This window comes from Cricetulus griseus, chromosome 6, assembly GCF_003668045.3.
Source record: "Cricetulus griseus strain 17A/GY chromosome 6, alternate assembly CriGri-PICRH-1.0, whole genome shotgun sequence".
Taxonomy (NCBI): domain Eukaryota; kingdom Metazoa; phylum Chordata; class Mammalia; order Rodentia; family Cricetidae; genus Cricetulus; species Cricetulus griseus.
In genome coordinates, this window is record NC_048599.1 from 39079150 (window position 1) to 39101526 (window position 22377).

Below are 22377 nucleotides of genomic sequence, written 5' to 3' on the forward strand. Positions count from 1 at the left end.
TGCCTCCCAAGTGCTGGGAGGAAAGGTGTGAGCCACCACCGCTGAGCTCTCTTACTTAACAAGAGCAAAGGCTCAGCTGCCAAGTCAGAAAATTCCTCTCAGGAATCTGTGAGAACTGAACATAAAATGTGGATGAGGCCAGATCTCTGGTGAACTACTTGAACAAAGGCAGAGGAAGTCACAGGGAAGATCCTGGTAAGAGTTAGAAGTAGAACAGAGAAGGAATGGTTAAAGGATACGGGCTCAGTGAATAAGGGACTGCCTTCACCCAAGTGCTGTTTTCCGTATGGAGCGATCTTACCACAGCTGCTAACCTTATGGAACTTATTTTCTTCTCAAAAACTCCAGGTAATAGCGCCCACAAAGCTACTAGCAAATTGGTGTAGTCTCTACTCTTTGATCACTGGTTTGAGGACTGGGAACTCCCACCCTCTTAGCTACAGAAGTGTAAAGCTAGAGACACTTTTGAGAAAGTAATCATGGCAGATGCTGGAACTTGGAGCAGAAGACAAAGCAATGAACTCCTACCGATACCCCCACCCTTTCCAGATGCAGCCACAAGAAAGCCCTGGGTATGTCTGCCTCTGCTGGCACCATCCATCCAGGTGTGGGCCTCAAGAGGTCTGGTGGATGACCACAAAGAAGGCTCTTCCTAGGGAGAGTAAGAGGAATCAAGCATTCAGAGAGATGCTGTCAACTGGTGATGTTTACAGATTGCAGATGATGTTGGGCCATCTTCCTCTGTTGCCCAGGACAGCAATTGCCTGTGGTTGTACTTGGGCAGTTTAGGGCCTTGAGCCGTATTAGGAGAGGGTCATTGTTTATATCAAATGGACTGGAGGATTGCTTTTTGATCCTCTGGGCTTTGGGCCCAAAAGTTAGCACTATTTGACAGTGTGCAACAGATTATTGTTTAGTAAATAGTTTGGTGAATTTTCAGAGGCATGGGACAATCTCAGTGGTGTTTAGAAGGTAACAGTCTCAACATACTTAAGAGCCTACACAACCTCCCCTGCTCATAATTCATTAGGTCAGCAAGATCTGGCATTAAAAGGCAAATGGCTCATGAGAGAAAATGAACTGTTCTCAGTTATTCTCAATGAATCATGAAAGAATTCTCTTTTCAGTTCCATAGTAAATCCTTAACAAAAGCACTTTGGCTGTGACTCTAGGACATATCATCTCTCTCTCATCATTACATGCCTGAAATTTCAGAAAACATGAATTTCTTGCCAATCTCCTTTTTCTACTGCCAACACATTACTTGCCACCCCGACTTTTTTTTTTTTAAATAAAAATCCCTCTCCTTTAATTTCTTTCTCTTGCCTTATTGCTCCTGATGGTGCTTCCAGGGGTTGGGATAATGAACACACTTGTCTTGTTACTAAATTCAATGGGATTGCTTCAAGTTTTCTCCTTTGGATGATGTTGGCTGTGGGCTTCTCGGATATAACTTTTATTATGTTGACATGCGTTTCCTCTAGCCCTACATTCTCTAGGACTTTTATCAGGAAGGTGTGGTGAACTCTGCAAAAGTCTTTGCTGTATCTACTGAGATGATCATACCATTTTTGTCTTTAAGTCCATTTATGTGGTTTATTACATTTATTGGCTTATGTATGATGAACCATCCTGCATTTTAAAGTCTATGTTCATCAAGAATGTTGTCCTGTAGATTTCTTTTTTGGTGTGTGTGTGTGTGTGTGTGTGTGTGTGTGTGTGTGTTTAGGTATAAGAGTTATCCTGGCTTCACAGAAAGAATTTAGGAGTCCTCCTTCTGTTTCTATTATTTTGAATAGTGTAAGAAGAACTGGCTGTAGATATTGTTTGAAAGTTAAATAGAATTCTGCTGTGACTCCATCTGGCCCTGGATATTTTTTAGTTGGAAAGCTTTTTACTATTTCAATCTCCTCATTTGTTTCAGGTCTATTTAGGTTGTTGGCTTCTTCTTGGTTTAATTTTGGTAGTTTGTTGGAATTTAGACATTCATCCAATTCTTTTATGTTTTCCAACCTAAAGTAATACAGGTTTTAAAAAAATATTCCCTTACAACATTCTAAATTTCTTTCTTGTCTGTTGTATTGTTTCCTTGTTCATTTCTGATTCTTTTAATTTGGGTCCTTTTTCTTTCTTTTGGTTATTTGGGCCAAAGACCTGTCAATTTTATTTATCTTCTCAAAGAATTGACTCTTAGATTCATTGATTGTTTGTGTTTTCTTTGTTTCTATTTCATTGATTTCTGTCCTGGTTTTTATTATTTCTTGCTGTTGACTGGATTTGGATTTGGTTTATTCTTATTTTTCTATATATTTGAGTTGCATCATTACATCATTTATTTGTCCTTATGATTTTTTTTTAAGACAGGCAGTTTAGAACTATACGTTTTCTTATAGGAGAGCTTTCTTATTTTTTTTTCTGAAAATTTTTTATTCATTTATTTTATGTCCCAACTGCAGCCTCCCCTCCTTTCCTCCCAATTTCCCCTCACCTCCTCTCTGCACCCTCAATCCACCCCTCCTTTGTATTTGCTCATAAAGGGGCAGGCTTCCCATGGGAATCAGCAAAGCATAGCACATCAAGCTGCCATAAGACCAAGTACCTCCCTCTGTATCCAGGCTGGGCATGGCAATACAGCATGAGGAAAAGTTTCCTAAGAGTCAGTCAAAGCACCAGGGACAGCCCTGCTCCCATTGCTAGCAGTTCTACAAATCAACCAAGCTACACAATTGTCACATTTATGCAGAGGGCCTAGGTTGGTCACTTGGAGGCTTGCTGGTGAGTTCCCATGATCCAGGCTAGCTGTTTCTGTGGGTTTTTCCCCAATGTCTCTGACACCTCTGGCTCTAACAACCCATCCTCCTTCTCCTCAGCAGGACTACCCCTAGGCTCAATGTTTGGCTGTGTGTTTCTGAATCTGCTTCCGTCAGTCACTGGATACAAGCTTTCAGCTGACAACTGGAGTAGTCACCAATCTGATCACAGGGGATGGACAGTTCAGGCTATGTATCCTCATAGACGTTTCCATTGTATTGGGCTTCTACTTGACCACCAAAGGTCCCCATTTCCATTTATCTTTCTCAGCACTCTCCCCTTCACCCCTGACCTGATCTCTCAAGTTCCCAGGCTCACGTGCTGTCAGTTCAACTAGATCTCATATATTTCCTCTTCTCTTGAATATCCATGCCTCCTCCCTTGGGTCCTCCTTGTCACCTAGCCTCTCTGGGTCTGTGGATTGTAGTATGGTTATCTTTACTTTACAGTTAATATTCACTTATGAGTGAGTACATACCATGTTTGTCTTTCTGGGTCTGGGTTACCTCGCTCAGGATGATTTGTTTGCTGGTTTCATTCATTTTTGGCTTCAAGTTTCCTGATTTTATTGTTTTTAACTGTGTTGACATATTGTTTATGGTTTATTAAAGTCATTGAGGATCAAAATAGCAAGAAGCTATACTAGTTAGCCATAGAAGCCAGGCAGTGGTGGCATACACATTTAATCCCAGGACTCAGGAGACAGAGGCAATGAATTTCACTGAGGTCAAGGCCACCCAGGGCTACATGAGATTGACAAGAAGGACCCCAAGAGAGACATACAGGGTCCCCTGGAGAAGGGGAAAGGGACAAGATCTCCTGAGCAAATTGGGAACACAGAGGGAGGGGAGAGGGAGTTAGGAGAAAGAGAAGGTGAGAAGAGGAGCAGGGAGGAGGACATGAGGGAGCAGGAAGATTAATTCCTGGGAAGAATAGAGGAGACCAAAACAAACAAACAAACAAACAAAAAACAAAAAACAAAAAACAAAAAAAATAAAACAGTTTAAAGAGAAATCTAGCACTAGGGTAATGTCCAGAGATTTACAAGGATGATCCCAACTAAGAATCTATGGAGAGACTACCTTAAATGTCCTTCCCCTATAATGAAATTGATGAATACCTTATATGCTACCCTAGAGCCTTCATCCAGTAGCTGATGGAAGCAGAAGCAGAGATCCACAACTAAGCACTGAGCAGAACTCCTGGAATTCAGTTGTAGAGAGGGAGGAATGATGAGCAAAGGGGTCAAGACCAGGCTGGTGAAATCCACAGAAACAACTGACCTGAACAAGTGGAGCTAATGGTCCCCAGACTGACAGCTGGGAAATCAGCATAGGACTGAACCAGGTCTCCTGAACTTGGATGTCAGTTAGGAGACCTGGGAAGTCTATGAGGCCTCTGGTAGTGGAACAGTATTTATCCCTAGTATACGAATTGACTTTGGGAGCCCAATCTACATAGAGGGATACTCTTAGCCTAGACACAAGTGGGAGGACCTAGGCCCTGCCCCAAATGATGTGACAGACTTTGAAGATCCCCCATGGAAGGCCTCACCCTCCCTGGGGAGCAGAAGGGGGATGGGATGGGGGGTTGTTGGAAGGCATGGAAGAATGAGAGGGAGAGGGAACTGGGATTGATATGTAAAATATGATTGTTTCTAATTTAAATTAAACAATCTCAGAAAGAAAGAGAAAAGAACAGAGTGGGCCTAGCAGGTGATGGTTAGACTGATTTATGGTGTATGGCAGAAATTCTTTTGAAACTTTACGTCATACCATGCACATATATTAACTTCTGTAATCCTTACACTTAAGCCTCAATGTTACGTTCTAAACATTTTAGTGGAAAATATGTAATTTTTTGAATAATCTTATCCAATATTATAAGCTATTAAAACTAAAGTACTAAATGTTGATAAATTTGATTAAAAAAAGAATAACAGGGCTCACACCTTTAATCCCAAAGAGGTATTTAAGACAGGAACAAGGTCTCAGGCCTAGAATTCATTTTCCACCCACATTTAGGCATTTATTCTCCAGCCATGCTGAGGAGAGGCAGCAGTCTGAGGCTTGGTGAGAGTTCACGGAGACAGGCTCAGCCCTTTTATTCTGAGATAGAGTAAGAGCTAGTGGCTGGCTGCTTTGCTTTTCTGATCTTCAGCTTAAGGCTTGAACCCCAATATCTGTCTCTGGATCTTTTATTTTTTTTTCATGTTACATTTAACAGCTGAGAATTATCCAAAGAAATGTACCACATTTTCATTGTCCATTCTTCAGTTGAGGAGCGTCTGGGTTGTTTCCAGGTTCTGGATGTTGCAAATAAAGCTACTCTGAACATAGTTGAGAAAGTGTCCTTGTGGTACAATTGAGCATCCTTTGAGTATATGCTCAGGAGTGGTATTGCTGGGTCTTGAGGTAGATTGACTTCCAATTTTCTTAGAAACCATCATACTGTTTTCCAAAGTGGCTGTATAAATTTTCACTTGCTCCCCATCCTCACCAGCATGAACTGTCACTTGTATTTTCGATCTTATCCATTCTGACAGGTGTAAGATAGAATCTCAGAGTCATTTTGATTTTGATTTTCCTGATGGCTAAGGATGATGAACAGCTCTTTAAGTGTTTCTATGCCATTTGAGATTCTTCTGTTGAGAATTCTCTGTTTAGGTCAGTACCCCATTTTAAATTTTTTTTTCTGGACAGATAGTATTTTATTAAGATAGCAGTCTCATCACATGCGGTCCAAGAACACTCAAATAAAATCAGATGTTAAAGATCAGTTTTCAAACATCATAGCCAACGATGCCACGTTTGCTTATGATCTCTCCGATATAAAACCACATCCGCAACTCAGTGGTGACCAAACTATTTAGCACAGCTTCCTTAACTGTAAGCTGTTTGAAGCTACCAGTTTTAGCACTTTGAATTATTTTTTTCACACTCTGAATAGCTGCAGGGATTTCAGCAGGGGTTGGGGGAACCAGTTCAACCTTGGCGTAGTACCAAAATGTGGCCAATCGAGGCTTCGTGTAAGTCACGGCAGCGCTTACTAGCGCCGGGGCCTTCTCCGCGAAGTTACGGATGAACCTGGCCATGGTCTAGGGTGGAAGGTCCCTCCATTTTAAAATTTGATCAGTTGGTTTTTTTGATGACTAGTTTCTTGAGTTCTTTATATATTTTACAGATCAGCCCTGTGTTGGATGTGGGGCTGGTGAAAAAAAATTCCCATTCTGTAGGCTGTCATTTTGTCCTATTGATAGTGTCTTTTTCCTTACAGAAGCTTTTCAGTTTCATAAGGTCCCATTTATAAATAGTTGATCTTAGTGTCTGTGCTACTGGTGTTTTATTCTGGAGGTTGTTGTCTATGCTAAGCTATTCTCCACTTTGTCTTCTATTAGGTTCAGTGTAACTGGATTTATGTTGAGATTTTTTATCTGAGTTTTCTGAGGGATGATAGATATGAATCTATTTACATTCTTCTACATGCCAATATCCAATTATGCCAGCACCATTTGTTGAAGGTGCTTTGCTTTCTCCATTGTATAGTTTTGGCTCCTTTGTCAAAAATCAAGTGTCCTGTGGGTGTGTGGATTATGTCTGGGTTTTAGATTTGATTCCATTGTTCAAATGTGTCTTAGGTTAGCTTTCATTTTGTCCCAGAGGTTTTATCATATTTTCATTTTGTTCCAGGAAAATTTTTATTCCTTTCCATATTCCTTCTTTGACTCATTCATTATTCAGTAATAATTTGCTTATTCTCCATGAGTTTCTGTATTTACTAGAGATACTGGCATTTAATATTTGACAAATATGCCAGAAACATACACTGGAGAAAAGCATCTTCAACAAATAGTGCTAGGAAAACTGGGTATCCACATGCAGAAGAAGAAAATTGCACTCATATTTATCATGCACAAAACCGATTCCAAATGGATCAAAGACCTAAATGTGAAACCTGAAACATTGAAAGAGTTAGAAGAAAACATAAGCAGTACATGTATGATATAGGTGTAGGAAAGAACTTTCTGAATTCGACTCCAATTGCCCAAGAATTTAGCTCAAAAATTGACAAGTGGGACTTGATAAAATTAAAGAGTTTCTTAACAGCTAAAGAAAAAATCAACTGTATGATGAGGAAGCCTAAAGAATGGGAGAAAATCTTTTTCAGCCATGTATCTGACAGAGGATTAATATTCAATATATATGTATATACATTCAAAAATCAAAGAGTTATTTGAATTACAAACAAGATTGAATTACATGACAATCCCACTTCCCTTCTCCCTCCCTTCCTCCCCTACCACCCCCTAACTAAAACCCTACCTATCACATATCCTTTCTTCTAATCTACACCCGACTCAACCTTTCTGCTCCCTCATACCTGTGCATAACTCCTTTTCTTCCCTTCTCATTCTCGTAGTTCCCTCTCCCCTCTTCCCATGTTCTCGATTTGCTCAGGGGATGGTGACCCTTTCCCCTTCTCCAGGGGACAAAGTTTGTCTCTTTTAGGGTCCTCTTTGTTTACTAGTTTCTCTGGCAGTGTGGATTGTAGGCTGGTAATCCCTTACTCTACGTCTAAAATCCACATATGAGTGAGTACATATCATATTTGATTTTGGGATTGGGTTTCCTCGCTCAGAATGGTTTCTTCTAGTTCCATCCATTTTCCTGCAAATTTCAAGACTCCATTGTTTTTTCTGCTGAGTAGTACTATATTGCTTAAATGTACCACTAAAATGTGTTACATTTGTTTATGCTGTGGAATATTTGTTTAATGCTGCAAAGATGTGTACATTCTTTTATGTAGCATTTTTAACTCTATAAAGCTGTGCTACTTTGTCTAAAATACCTAATTGGTCTAATAAAGAGCTGAATGGCCAATAGCTAGGCAGGAGAAAGGATAGGTGGGGTTGGCAGGCAGAGAGAATAAGTAGAAGAAAATAGAGAAGGAGGAGCAAGCACAGGAGAAGGAAAGGAGGTTGTCAGGGACCATCCACCCAGCCACACAACCAGCCAGAGTAAGAAGGAAAGAAAGGTATGAAGAATAGAGAAAGGTAAAAGCCCAGAGGAAAAAGATAGATGGTATAATTTAGGGTAAGAAAAGTTGGCTGGAAATAAGCCAAGCTAAGGCCAGGCATTCATATGTAAGAGTAACTCTCTCTGTATTTATTTGGGAGATGGGTAGCATCCTCCAAAGAGTTAAAAAAAAACCCTATAAACTGATGATTAGATAATGAAAATATGGTACATGTACACTACAGAATACAATTTATTTGTAATAAAGAAAAATAAAATCATGAAATTTGAAGGTAAATTACTATATATAGAAAATATCATATTGAGTGAGGTAACCCAGACTCAGAAAGACAAAGGTCACATATTCTCTCTCATCTGAGGGTCCTATCTATAAATCTTCAGATGTAAGTACATATTCTGGAGTAACTGCAGAAACCAATAGAAAGTAAAAAGTGACCATTGCTGGGGTTGGGAATGAGGGTTGATAGAGAGGGGAATATCACAGTATAAGTGATCTGATGGGGGAAACAAGAATATGGGGGCTCTAATTAAAGGGAGGATAGAGATAAATATAGAACAGGGAGTAAAGAGGATACAATAATAGTAAGGATGTCTAAAAATGTCAATTAGATACCATACTATTAACTATATGCCTAAAATATCTGTAATATAATAAGTTGGTATATAAACATACATATGTAGTTTAAATGAAAATTTCCAATTTGGGCTGATGATGCTCCCCTTCAAGAGCTAAAGATCATTTAACAAGGACCTCAACACAAAGCATGAGAAGCTCTTTTTAGTTGTTGGTCAGGATTGTCAAAGAGACTCCAACAAAATTACATTCTATCATTGTTGCCCTTATTTACACCTAGAAGTAGAAGGCAGTTCCCCACTGCTGAAGATACCATGTACTTTAGACATATGGCACAGAGGATCCTGAGCTGGAACTGACTTGAAAGCTTCCTCACTGAGGGCTAGCTTTCATGGTATCAGAAGACATCCAGCAAGCTTCCAAAGGAGGAAACAACTAGTTCTATTTAGCTATGATACCTATAAACCATAACAATGATCAGCATGGCAGGATAATCCAAAGGATACAGTAGTTCGTGCATATCATACCTTGGCATAATTGGAATCAAGTTTCACTCAACAAGACAGAAATCAAGCCTGGTTACTGGAAACCCAGGACTAATGAAGTCATGGATCTTGGAGGAGAATCTACAACTGACACTTTACTAAACCAGGAGAATCCCTAACTATACTCCAAATATACTTGTATTTATACCAACAGATAAGTGTAGTTGTAACCCTCATCAAGAAAATTTCTCTTTGTAACAGATGGAGATTGTTACAGAAAATCAAAACCAATCAAAATGCAGAGTTATGGAAGCCAGACCCAATGGATAGATCTACAAAACATCATTATGGTAGAGGAGCAAGAAAGATTGTAGATCCAGAGGATCAGGGAGTTTGCTGTGAGACTGTATCTCCTAGAAATCCCAGAGATACACCCATAAAGTCTCACTAACATTACTATCTAACCATGAGCTGAATAAGGACAACAAAAATAGACATGCCAAAGTGGACAGGGAGAGGCCAGTTAAAAGACAGGGACAGTTAAAGGCCAAGAGGCTTTAACTCTATACAAAGGACTTCAGGCAATTTAATAATGCTGAGTGGGAGAAATCATCTTCCTCAGGAAAGGGCACATCCAGTATCACATGATCATCACTGAAAATAGACTGAGCAGGTTGTACTTACGTATTTAAGAACACACACACACACACACACACACACACACACACACACACACACACACACACACACACACACACAGGCATGCACACACACATGCACATACACAGAACCAATGAATAATCAGTGATCAAGAGGACAAAGAAGGATATATGGGACAGTTTGGAAGAAGGAAAAGATGAAATGATGTAATCATATTATAATCTTAAAAATTAAAGAAATAATTTTAGAAATCAATTAAAATTACCAGAAGAGAAAGTCTCACTCCTCAACTGGATCCTTCAGATGCATTCCTTATCCCCAGAAGGATTTCCCCACAGCCTTCAACTTACTCTAGGACACCACTCAGGTCTTGCTGCAGAAATTCTTATCCCTCCATGCTATTCAGCTGAACTTTCCAGGTGCCATATCTTTGGCTTTCACTTGTATCTGTTTCTGACAAGAAACTGATCGGCTCAAAGGTAAGACATTGTATTTCCAGACAATTCTCTTTTTGAATTTGTTTTCTTCTGTATGACAAACCAAACAAACCCTCTATCTTATCTGATATATGGACCATTTAATCTCTCTACTGGTTCACTTGCATAGCATTCCTTCAGATGTGAACAAGACCTTTAAAAAAGAGTCATTTATTTTTATGTGTATGTGTGAGTGTCTCCATGGATGTATGTGTACCATGCAAGCCTGGTGTCCACAAAGGCCAAAAAAGGGTGTCTGATCCCTTGGAAATGTTACAAACTAGTGTGAGCCACCATGCGTGTGCTAGCAAATGAACCCAGGTCCTTTGCAAGAGCAGTAAATAATCTTAACTACACTGAATCATCTCTCCAGCCCCAAACAAGACTTATTATTCTAACACTAGATGTAGAACCTAAATACGGGTAATCTGATGGGTATTGCCTTATTCTGAAGTATAAAGAACTAACAAGAGCTTTTCTGTAAGAATATACTTTTACCAAAGAACTTCAGTGTGTGGTTAAGAATATCAAAGTCACCAGGGATACAAGGAATATGGTTTATGCTTTCTGACCTTGTCTTCTGTCATCTGGCAAAAGAATAATTTGCATTGTAAGTAGTTCTGCATATTACCTGTATTTCTGTATTTTGTCTAGAGTAGTATTGCCCATCTTAAATCTTAGCTCTAGTTTGGTTTTCTTAGTCCTTGGTAAGAAAAAAAAACATATATGTGCCAATCATCTTGAGATAATTGGTAGTAGAGAGATGCCAATGATACTATAACTTACCCTAGTCACCATAAGTCCATTTGTGAATCTTTTTGCGGGGGAGGGTTAGAGACAGGGTTTATCTTTATAGCTTTGGAGCCTATCCTGACACTTGCTCTGTAGACCAGGCTGGCCTGGAACTCACAGAGATCTGCCTGTGCTAGGATTAAAGGTGGGCGCCACCAACGCCTGGCCTATTTTGTGAATCTTTTGTTACCACCTGGGTTGAAGTTTTCTTCCCATGAAAGTCTTGCTTTCTCTGGAGTAGTCACAATATTTGTATCATAAATCAAGGATGCAGGTAACACATTTTATTATGATTTTATTATATATTTCTTTTTCTGGAGTTTTGCAAGTAAGATTGCATAAGAACCAACTTTTCATCTGTCCTCCAGTTCTACCTCACAGAACAGGACCGTCTTACAACTGCATGATGCACAATATCCAATGACTCAATAAATACTTTACAAAAATAATGCAGTGTTTTTCTTTCTTAAAACATAAAAAAATAGGATTTCCCAGACTTCAGCTCCTACCACCCCCTTTTATATTTATTTACTGGGAATATACTGGTGAAGAAAATTGTTATATTAAAATAAAATAGACAAAATGGGACCCATATTATTTTTCCCACTTAATTTGCTTTTTTTTTTTTTTTGGAAAGTGCCTCTTCTGACTTCACGCCTGAACTTCTTGCAGTCTTCTGAGCTTATTAAGGCACAGCAGCAATGCTGCTGCCGGAGCTCTTTAGTAGAATCACACAGGTCATTTAGTTTAAAGCCTTTAAAACAGTGTCTTAGACTTGACTCTAAATATTCACTTACTATCCACCCCTTGCCTAGTCTAAGACAAGAAAACGTTGGAATCTGTGACTCCAGAGAATGCCCTATGACTAAAGAGCACCTGGTGTAAGGTGGCTGTTTTCTCATTTTTATGCATTTCCACTGCAAGATTCCTTTTCTCTCCACTCCCCTAAGTCCTTTCCTTTTTGAGCCCTCTCAGAAGCGATTAAATATTTTTTACAAGGACAACTCCAGAGAAAAGGTTAAGCTTAAGTCACATTTGTATTAAATAAGTTATATATAAAAACTGCTTATAATGTTTACAACCTCAGTCTCTGTGCTCTTGTGCACTGGATGGAGGTGGGGATGGAATCACACCCACTACAGCCTCCAGGTTCCTCTTCCTGCCTACGCAGCCACTTGGATGACTTCCAACACGGTTTGCAGACAACGGACATAGTCCCCCAGACCTGGTGCATACCCCTAGTGTACTTAAAAAAAATACTCATGTGGAATATACAAATATACAAAAATGTGGATTAAAAAAACTGGGTGACAGTCGGCAGATCAGTGCATTTGTGCCTCCAAACCAGCAGTGCTTTAGTACTCCCTGGCCTCTTGGAACTGTTTAATGTAGTCCTCGTCAGAAGGGCTCTCTGTGCACTTCTGTCCATTATTGGGAGGCCGGGCCTCATTATACCTGCTCCAGTCGCCCTTGCAGATGATCCAGGGCAGAACGTCCACTTTGTAGTGGAGCTCAGCAGAAAACTCAGTGCTGATGAGGTTGGGCGTGCCTGCCCCTTTGCCCCTCGTGATGAGCTGCATGTTGTCACCATAGCAACAGTGCTGGGCAGCCAGTGTGGTACTTTCCAGGGATAGCATAGAGCGGATGCAGTATCGGGCAGTAGGCTTGTAGATCTCCAATTTCTCTTTGGGCCCACTGGCATCCTTCCATCGGAAGTCCTTGCGCTTGATGCGGTCAAATATGTCGGCTGTGCTGTAAGCCACCTCAGTGGGGTAGGAACAGGGACAGCTGGGCAGGTCATTGATCACTTTGTGCATGTATTTCTTTAAGAACTCGCTCTTGCAGCTCATCCATCGCTCACAGCTGTCCATGTCTGAAAAAGACCAGAAAAACTCCTCTAAGCACAGGCCAAGCTTGCTGGGAGAATGACACTGCAGTCAACAGTGTCCTTCCTCCTTAGCATCAGATACCCGGCAGGTACCCATAACCACCACACATGGTGGTCATTCCCATCACCCCTGAATTTGTCAACTTTGTAAGACATCTTCCCAACTCCCTATTTTATAGTATGGGGAATTTGCAAACACAGAACAGCCAAGAGTAAGTCACTGACTCAATGACTACCAAAATCCCCTCACTCCTGTTTAACTATCACTGCATTTGGTCCACCTTTTAAAGTTTTATGTTGAAACATATGTTATTATCCCTAAATTTAAAGCAGCTCCAAAACAAATATGTCCAAATCAAACCATATCTCAATGAAACCCCAATAAAACCCTGAAATATAAAACAAAAACAATATCATCATAGATAACCATAGCCTAATTATACACTCTAACACAATTAGCTAATTTAGAGAGCTGTATTGAGTTTCCTATATGAGTGGTAATGTGGTGGAAAGTCCTCAAAGGACAATTTGTAGAGTTTAATTTATTTTGTTTCTGCCTCTCACTGAGTAGTTTAAAACATAATTCATCTCCCAACTGCTGGACCTTAATTTTCACTCTATGCAAATTCATAGTCTAAGATGTTCCAAAGGGGTGAAAGTGTAACCCAGAGCCTAGAGGTGATATGTTTGGTTTTCAAAGCAGTAAGAAAAGGTTGATTTAGTTGCAAATACTTAAGAATTTATGGATCCCACTTATATGTTGGTCAACTACTTTTATTTGGTTACAGTTTGGTGACTTTTTTTTTCTTTTGGGTATAGTATTTTGTTGTTTTGGTTTTGGGGGTTTGTTGTTATATTAGGTTTTTGTTTTTTGGGAAAGAAGGTTGTATGGGTAGGAAAGGGGAGATGATCTGGAAGAACTTGGGGGAAGGGAAGAATATGATCCGAATATATTTAAATTTAAAGTTTGTTTTAAAATACAAATAACTTATGGATTCCAATCTAATTGTGAATTCCTGGCTTTCTTTAAAAGGAAATTTGAATATATGTTGTTTTTTATTGCCCCCCTGGGAACAACTGTCCAGGGTGCATGTGTCCAGAGACACTCTACTTGGATAGGACAGGATGTTCCCAGGTCAGCCTGGCTCTTGCCTGATCACTCTCCAGGGTTCTCATGGTCTTTCAGTTGTTTGGGTCAACAACATTTGATTCAGCATATGTTAGTCAGACTGTGAGGCCAAGATGCCAGTAGAAAAGACACTGGGGAAATGATAGCCAAAAGGGAGGGGACTTGATACAAGGTAAGGGATCAAACACATGTGAGGAACAAGTATAGCACCTCACTATAACCCAGGAGCCCAGAAAAACCCTTCTTAGGATTCCTATTCAATGACAATGTCATACTTTACTTAAAGACCTTATCCCAGATCAAGTTTGAGTATATACAGCTGTAATCCAAGCTAATCTAGAGGCTGAGGCAGAAGAATCACAAGTTCAAGGCCTGCTTGGTCTACAGAATATGTTTAAGGTAAATCTTGTATAGAGAACAAGTCCAAGGCTAGCCTGTTAAACAAAAGGAATTCAGGGTCATCCTGGGCAACTCTGTGAGCTCTTATTTTCAAACAAGTAAAGGAAGCCTAGGCATATAAATAGGCCCAATGCCTATAATTCAAGAAACTTTGTCCTAGGAAATAGCCATATATATTTTTAAAAAGATTTATTTATTTATTATGTATACAGTGTTCTACCTGCATGTATACCTGCAAACCAGAAGAGGGCACCATATTTCATTATAAATGGTTATAAACCATCATGTGGTTGCTGGGAATTGAACTCAGGACTTCTGGCAGAGCAGCTAGTGCTTAACTTCTGAGCTATCTCTCTAGCCCCCCCAAACAGCAATATTAAGAATCTATGTCCCCATCCCATATTGACCTTACTGCAAAGAAGCCATTTTCACATTGCACTCATGAATGTGCCATCTCCATTTATGGATAATGAGCTCAGTCACAGACCTTCCTCTCTTTGTTCATGGTTAGTTGAGCTCCTTGCCCACACTGACTGATCAGAACAGAATGCATCTTAGTCAAATGTTACTAAACCCCTCTCCTTTCTTCAAGCCTCTAGACTTTGGCTTTCACTCTGCTGAGCTGGCACACAGCTTTTCCACCAGGGTCCCTTCTGAAAGCAGGTTGGCTGGCCCCAGGATAAAACACCCATTGATCTGCTGTTCCTTCCTTCCATCGAATTTCCTACTGTTATAGTTTGGATCTTAAATGTCCATCAATAGCCCATATATCGATGGCTTGGTCCCCAGCCTGTGGTGCTATGGGGAGTTAGTGGAACTTAGAGTGTGTGCCACTGAAAGGCACTTTGGAATGGCAGTCCCTTTCATTCTCTCTTCTTTTCCTTCCTGGTTGCCATGAGGTAAACAGCCTCCTCCATCATGGGTTCCCTCACCATGATGTTCTGCTTTGCCACAGGCCCAAAGGCAACAGGCCAAATGCCATGCACTAGAACTAGAGGCCAAAATAAACCTTTCTTCTTTTAAGCTGTTTTCCCTTTCAAGTACTTTTTCACATTGACAGGAAGCTGTCTGATGAACACGCCACTGGTTCTTTCTGGATTCATTTACTTCTCCATGACAGAAACCCCTATTTACCTAAACCTAGACATTCTTCTGTTGTTGTTTTGGAGACAGTCTCATTGTGTGTCCCAGACTGGCCTGGAACTCACTTCAGCCTCTGAATGCTGGGGTTACAGTCATGTACCACAATACTTGGCTTTCATGTCTAAAAAAAACAAAACAAAGCAAAGCAAAACAAACAAACAAAACCAAAACATTTCAAAACTGAAATGAAATGTTGTTTCTAGTAGGGTAAGTCAGGAATAGTTTTGGGTATTTGTGACATCATGCTGTTCGTGAGCCATGGTAGGGTTGGTGGTGGCCAGACTTCTTCTTCAGAACTCCTAGAAGAGAGCCTGCTGTGTGTACTTGCTGACCATCTTCCATCGTCAAGGTCTTGGTGGTCAAGCTTGACAAAGCATGGAGGAAGCCCTGCTGTCTGGTTCCCCTCTGGGTTCTCTCAGCTTGGCATTCCCTGTTGAACAGGGCTCTGAGTTGTTTGGTTTCTTCCTTCCTGATTCTCCTTTTTTACCTTCCTTAGGTGTCACACTGTCACCTTGTATGTTCCCTCCCATCTAGTATGTGCTCCTTGCAGAACTCAAATTGATACAAGCTTCAGTAGCAGAGGTAGGAGGAGGCAGGGGAGGGCCTTCAGCTAAGCGTTAATTGTAAAAACCAAACTTGAGCAATAAAAATATCTGATAGGGGACTAGAGAAATGGCTTAATGCTCTTGCTACTAAGCATGATGACCCAAGTTCAGATCCCCAGCACCGATGAAGAAGCTGGGTGCAACAGAATGTTTGTAATCCCAGAACAGAGGGAGGTTGTATAGTAGAGACATGTGCATCATGGGGGATCTCAGGCTAGTTGAAATAATGAGCTCCGGATTCTGTGAGAGACATAGTCTCAAAAAGTTAAGATGGAGAGCATCTGATATTGACTTCAGGCTTTCACATGAATACACATGGACAAACACACATAGACACACACAGACACACAGACACAGAAACACACCCCCCACCCCCCCACACACTCACAGCGTACACAAAAATGAGATGAATGGGGCTGAGGACACTTTCTTCTTCTCAGGAATAGAAGGTACAAGAGAATAAGGTTGTTGGTATTGGGCAATGGAGATCTTACTCAGTTTAGGATTGTTCAGAGGGAGCCGCTGAGTATAGTATCAACTGAGCTGTGCAGCAAGAAAATTGACCCAGTGCTGAATTCAGTACAGTTTATCAATTGTAAGAGCTCAGAAAAATATGCTTGGTGGTAATAGCAGGCTGGATCAAGAGGAGTCAGAATAGTTAGACTTCAGTGGCTTTGAAGTCTAAGGATAAAGATATTAAGGCAGGAGAAATGACTCCAGTTTCGAGTCAAATGCCTGGGAGGCTGGTATAGTTATGAGTGGGATCACATGGTCAGGACATAGAGCCAGCTGGGAGGGAGTGTGTGTCTCTCATCAGTTAGATGGGGAAGGGGGAGATGGGACGTTTCTCATGAGTCCACAGAGATCTGGTGTGAGATTAGGTTATCATATTTAACCTGGCTGGGATTAAAGCCTAACTTCTTAGAAGCTTTGTGACCATAGACAAGTCATTTCAACTTGCTGGGCTTCTAGTTTCTAATTGTCAAGTTGTCATGAACATAGGACTTTTCTGATGAGCTTGGGATGGTGACTGTATCAGAGGATGTGAAGTGAACAGTACACTGTTCTGGGTAGGGCCCGGTGGCATGCACAGTGGCTCCTTTCTTCTTTGAGTTCTAGAATTTTGTGGTTATGTCTGTTGTCTGCACAGTCACTCAGTGGGACAGTTCCATCTTGGGCAGTACCTGGGAAGTCACAGGACTTTCCTTGGAAGGACAGGACATTCATAAACAAAGTTCAGAAGACCCCCCCAAAATGACATATTTTCCAAGGTGGGAGACTACTGTAATTCCTGTGCCTACAGAACATTTATTGATTCCTTTTAAAGTTTTAAAAATGTACTTATACAGCGCAATGGGCGTGCTTTAATTTGGCAGATAGTAACACAGTAGATTCTACTGTCATTTTGTGAGATGTACTATCTCATGCTGTTTTACAGATGAGAAAACTCAAGGTAGTGCTAACTTAAGTAACTTGATCATGTGGCTATCCAATGTTTCCAGTCCCTGATTTTCTGTTTGCCCTTCTGTGTCTTTATCCCATAATGTTCTTGCCCAGATCCATGCAGACCCTATCAATAGGCTCTTCACACCTGATTTCTAACTGAATTGTCCTGTGGGAAGACCCATCAATGGAACACGCAGAGGGAAGAGAGTAGTTAAGACAATTCACTGGTTCATCTCTCACTGCACATTGTCTGTATTCTTTGGAGAGTTGGGACTGTGGTCAGGTGAGTCTCTATGAACTATGCTTGCTGCTCATACCCTGGTCCCATCAGGTCAAGAATGGTAAGGGTTCTCCATGGTTGCCAGTCTTGGGGTTCCTTTATTGGTGTATATCAACTCTGCTCAGAGTTTTACAAATAAATGATCCTTTTGCCAATTGTCTACACTGAATGTACTCAATCCACTTTTGCCTGGACTCTGGCAGAAATAGCTCTTAGCTTTGGTACCCTTGCCATGCATTGGATGTGACCTTGTGCCTAAACCTGTATGAAACTGTAAAAGATGCTTGCCTGTGAAATGTGATCCGAGGGGACATGAGAAGTTCTCTGCTCCTCAAAGACCACGTCTTCTGTTTTCCCATTTAATGTAAAACTCACACCTTTAAATTCAGTTTGAAAAATCCAATGAACTGTGTTTTCAGACAGCTCTTCACTGTGTATATGAGGTGAGGGGCAAGGTGGAGGCCTTTGCTAGCCCAGAATTTCTAAACTGTCTTGAGTTTGGCTTACAGACATGTTTGAATTGGACTTGTTGTAAAAATAAATTATTAACAAGCATTGTAAAAATCAAGGTATATTTTAGCTAAACCAGATCTGTGATCTGTCTCAGCAAATCAGCCCATTTGATTTTCAGACTTGATTTTATGAAAGAATTTTCAGGGATAAAAGAAATGGGATGGAAGGGATCTCTTTTGTAACACAGTGGTAATGGCTTGATAGTCACCTCAGAGTGGTTAAGGCATGGCTGCCCCAGTCTTTTAGAAAAAATATTATTAGTTCCATGACAATTTTGTAGAATATGTTTTGGAAATATTAACCACCCCCCCCACTCTTTCCAGAGCTCCTCTTCTTCCTAATTGTCCAGCCTCCTCTTTTCCCCATTAAGACCAATTTGTGCCATCCAAATATTCTTGACTATGTGGTCTTCAACTGGAGCATGCTCAGCTTGCTAGAGGCTACACTCTTAGAGAAAAGTGACTTTCCTTCTCCCAACAGCTTTCTGCTGTCAATACCTCCTCAGCTGAGGTGGTGATGGTGGGATGAGGCAGGACTGTTCCTGCCCTGCCCATTACTGCCCTCTGATGACGCTGTAGCTATTTCTTATTTCTTTTCATCAGAGTGTTGACACCATTCTTTTCTATATTTCTCTACTTTCTAAACTATTCTACTTAGATCATTTACTGTCTCCTGTAGTTCTCTGAGAAAGAGGAAACTAAATCTCAAAATAGTTGGGCCAGGAAAGGAAATGAGACTTCAAGGCCCACTCAATTTTGTCTGAGGAGATACCACAGACTTGAGTTTCTAGAAGGATTTTCGAGGATAAAAGAAGTGGGATGGAAGTAATCTGACTCTTTTACAACATGGAATGGTATCCAGAAGTAAATGAAGCTGTGCTGAAAAACAAGCTCGTACCTGAGTGTATGCTTTCTGTTGTGTCCATTAGGTTGTTGCTTCTGAGCCAGCACTTTCTAGTAGAGAAGCGAGAAGCACAAAAATATGTACTGAAGTCCCCCTGCCCCACAATGGAAAATTCTTAGAAAGGAGGGAAGTACATAGCATTGAGAAAACTTCCTCCCCGCTGCTGGAGACTTTGTTTTACTGGATGCTGGGTGAGGGTGATGTGCTTATTTTGTGCTGGGTGGGGGGTCGGCTCAACCTGTCTAACTTGACAGGCTCTGCAGGCTGCTCACAGAGGTTCCCTATGGCTCAGTCTAGTCTGGTATTGGAGGGATGAGGTTTCTCTTTCATGCCCGGAGTCTATTCAGGGAGCAGGAAATCTATTGGTAGCACTGAACTCTCAAAGGGGAAAATGAAACATTTTCATGACTCCAAGGATGGCACTGCAAAAGCAAAATGAATCTCCAAAGCACTGAACCAATATTTGGATTTTAAAAAAGGGAAAAACTCTTACCAACTTCAAACAACTTGGTGGCATTAAACTCCTCACTTCCCGCAAGCAGACTCACTTCAGTGGCTGCTGTCCTGAAAGTGTCTTCAATTCCTAAACACAGACAAGAGCTCATTTTCCCCCAGATTTATGGAAAAATTCACCACCACCCCCCTCAAATACAAAACAAATACACCTGAACAAAGCCTTTTTGTATTCATCACTCCTCATGGGTAGAAACTTGCCAACAGAGGAAACAGTAAAAGGAGGTAGCAGTGCATAAAACATATTAAAACTCCAGATACTATTCAAAATCAGATCCAAATGTGCCTGCAATGAGTCCCATGGACTTACCCGTTTGCCTTGGAGATGAGGGGTGGGTGATGGTGGGGGGCACTTGTCAGGGTGGCTGTCTGGTGAGTGACAAACTAAACCAGAGGCAGTAGAGGGCTCAGGGCCTTCTTTTTTAATGGCTGAATGCTTGGGTTTAAATCACTACTAGCTGTGTGGAGCTGGGCAGGACACTTGATCTTTGTGTGCCTCAGTTTCATTTCTCTGAATTCAGGAGAACTAAGGGGCACCTCTCCCTGGCAGAGTCAATTGAGTTATTTGAGTGAAATGCAGAGAGAGCATCTCCCAGAATGGCAAGTGGAAATTCAAGTTCCCAGCTTCTTTGGTTGTCTAGCACTATTCGTATTGATGCTCCAGAAAGGGGGCACAGAGAAACCATTACTTACCAACTTTAAGGAATTTACTTACTCTAAGGAACTTACTTACTCTATGGAACATTACTTACTCTTAGGAACTTACTTACTCTAAGGAACTTATTTACTCTTAAGAACATTACTTATTCTAAGGAACATTACTTACTCTAAGGAACTGAACTCTAAGGAACCTTGTCTGTCTTTCAGCTTCCTTAAACCTCGCCTCAGAATTACCACACCCAACTGTGATTCAGCAAGCTAAATCATGAGAAAGAGGAAAGAATGGAGGCTGGCAGCCTTTTTTTTTTTTTTGTGGGAGGAAACGCTAGTTTCACTGTTGAGCAGGACTGTATGTCCTTTAAGAGATGGCTCTGATTTTGTTAGGTCCCTCAAGCAAGGGCTGGCCTAAGGACATGGCTGTAAGAAATACTTATTTTTATTTGTGTGTGTGAGTGTGTGTATGCTATGTGTGTTCGGGTGTCTGATCTCAGAAGCTAAGCAGGATTGGGCCTGGTTAGCACTTGGGTGGGAGACCACATGGGCATACCTGGTGCTGTAGGCTTTAAGTCTACGCCCTGAACATGCCCAACCTTGTCAGGTGTCGGAGAAGGCCAGAAGAGGGCATCAGATTCCTGGGACCTGGAGTTTCAGGTGGCTCTGAACTGCCTGACATAGGCACTGGGAACCGAAGGAGCAGCAGGTGCTTTTAGCCACCAAGCCATCTCTCCAGCCCCCAAGGGGTCATACTTTTATAGGATGGCCATTACCAACTCTATAAGACCTTGTCTATTCTATAGTTACTTCAGATTCAACAAACCAAATAAGGAAGGAGACCCTGCTGAAAGTAATCGTTTATATCCAAAGCAACCCTTGAAGCTGGAACCTCCTAAAGCAGAAAGGCTGGGAAGACTGAAGCGAACCAGGACAGATGAGAAGAAAATGCATGCACAGGGATTCCAGCTGAAGTGTTCTTAGTGGTCCTGGTACCCCTAAGGAAACATTCAAAATGGCAGCAGGGAAGAACCTTTCCCTGACAAGAAATCCAAATTTACTGCCTTGGCTCTGTGTGCTAGCTCTGAAAAGAACACAGGTCTACCCATACGACTCAGTAAATTCTGTCTGTGTCCATGTGCCGTCGAGCCAGAGGCCTTCCTTCATGACAAAGGTAGAAGAGAATGACAGTAAAGGCCTTGCATAGATTCATGGAGTCAGGCAGCATGGATTCAAATTCCATTATTATTATTATTTGTTGCTGGTTTAGGGCTTCAGTTCCCACAAATGCCAGATAAATACAATGATTAAATGCTGTTCCATGAGGCATTTTTGAGAATTAAATGAAATAACACACCTAAAAGTCATGGAAGTCTGATTGATATTGAGTTACTCAGAACAGTCCCATACTCTTTATTACCATTTTTCATGTTTTTCTTCAACTCTTTAATCTTTACCTTTCTCTCCACCCCCTTCTCTTCTTTTTCCCTCCCCTTTTTTAGTCCTCTCTCTTTGCTTTCTTCTCTTTCCTTCCCTCCTTTCTTTTTTTTTGCTTGGTGCCGGGGAATCTAATCCAGGACCTCACACATAGCTAGACAAACACTCTCTTTTTCACCCCTAGACAACCTTCCTGTTCTCCACCTCAATATCTTTTATTCTTCATGGTTTTCTTGTTTTCTTCACATCCTTCCTAATTGTCACTTCTCCCACTGTTGTTATTATTTAATACTGTATTCCTACCCATCTCAAATCCACTTGCCAGACTTCCACCACAGCTCATTGCAAGGAGCACGGGAAAGATTAGGAGAGGTAGGAGGTCTGCAAGGGCTGACATGGATCTGGGGCTACCACTTCTTACATTTCAACTCCATTTTCTCTGCATGTCTTTTGCAAGCATTCCAGTGCCACCCCCCCTCCTTAGAAATCCCTTTGTGCTTCCATTTTTGTTTTGGTCCAAATGTCCCTGGTTTGAGAATAGAATATCTAAAAGGAAGTCTGAGGTATGGGGATCAGATTTTCAGTCTCTGAAATTTCTTTTAGATGAAGCCATTTGGAATGTGTGGTTTCATGAAA

General features: G+C 41.0%; 2 protein-coding genes across 2 annotated transcripts in view; both read right to left on the reverse strand.

Moving 5' to 3' along the window:
* Positions 1-5593: 5593 nt before the first annotated feature.
* On the reverse strand, positions 5594-5921 carry LOC100769978 (ATP synthase subunit g, mitochondrial). The gene has a single exon (XM_027420976.2). It carries the CDS (start codon positions 5903-5905, stop codon positions 5594-5596), a length of 312 nt encoding a protein of 103 aa, XP_027276777.1. The 5' UTR covers positions 5906-5921.
* A 5529-nt stretch (positions 5922-11450) lies between these two features.
* Ism1 (isthmin 1) overlaps positions 11451-22377 on the reverse strand; it is an 82603-nt gene continuing 71676 nt past the window's right edge. The window contains exons 5-6 of the mRNA XM_027421669.2: positions 19634-19723; positions 11451-12707 (exon numbers count right to left, since the gene is read on the reverse strand). Of these exons, the coding sequence (XP_027277470.1) occupies positions 12190-12707; positions 19634-19723 (608 nt within the window). The 3' untranslated portion in view covers positions 11451-12189. The remainder of the gene's footprint in view (positions 12708-19633; positions 19724-22377) is intronic.

Bases quoted from the DNA above. Each gene is read 5' to 3' on its own strand.
- LOC100769978 (XM_027420976.2), bottom strand. From the start codon at position 5,905: ATGGCCAGGTTCATCCGTAACTTCGCGGAGAAGGCCCCGGCGCTAGTA.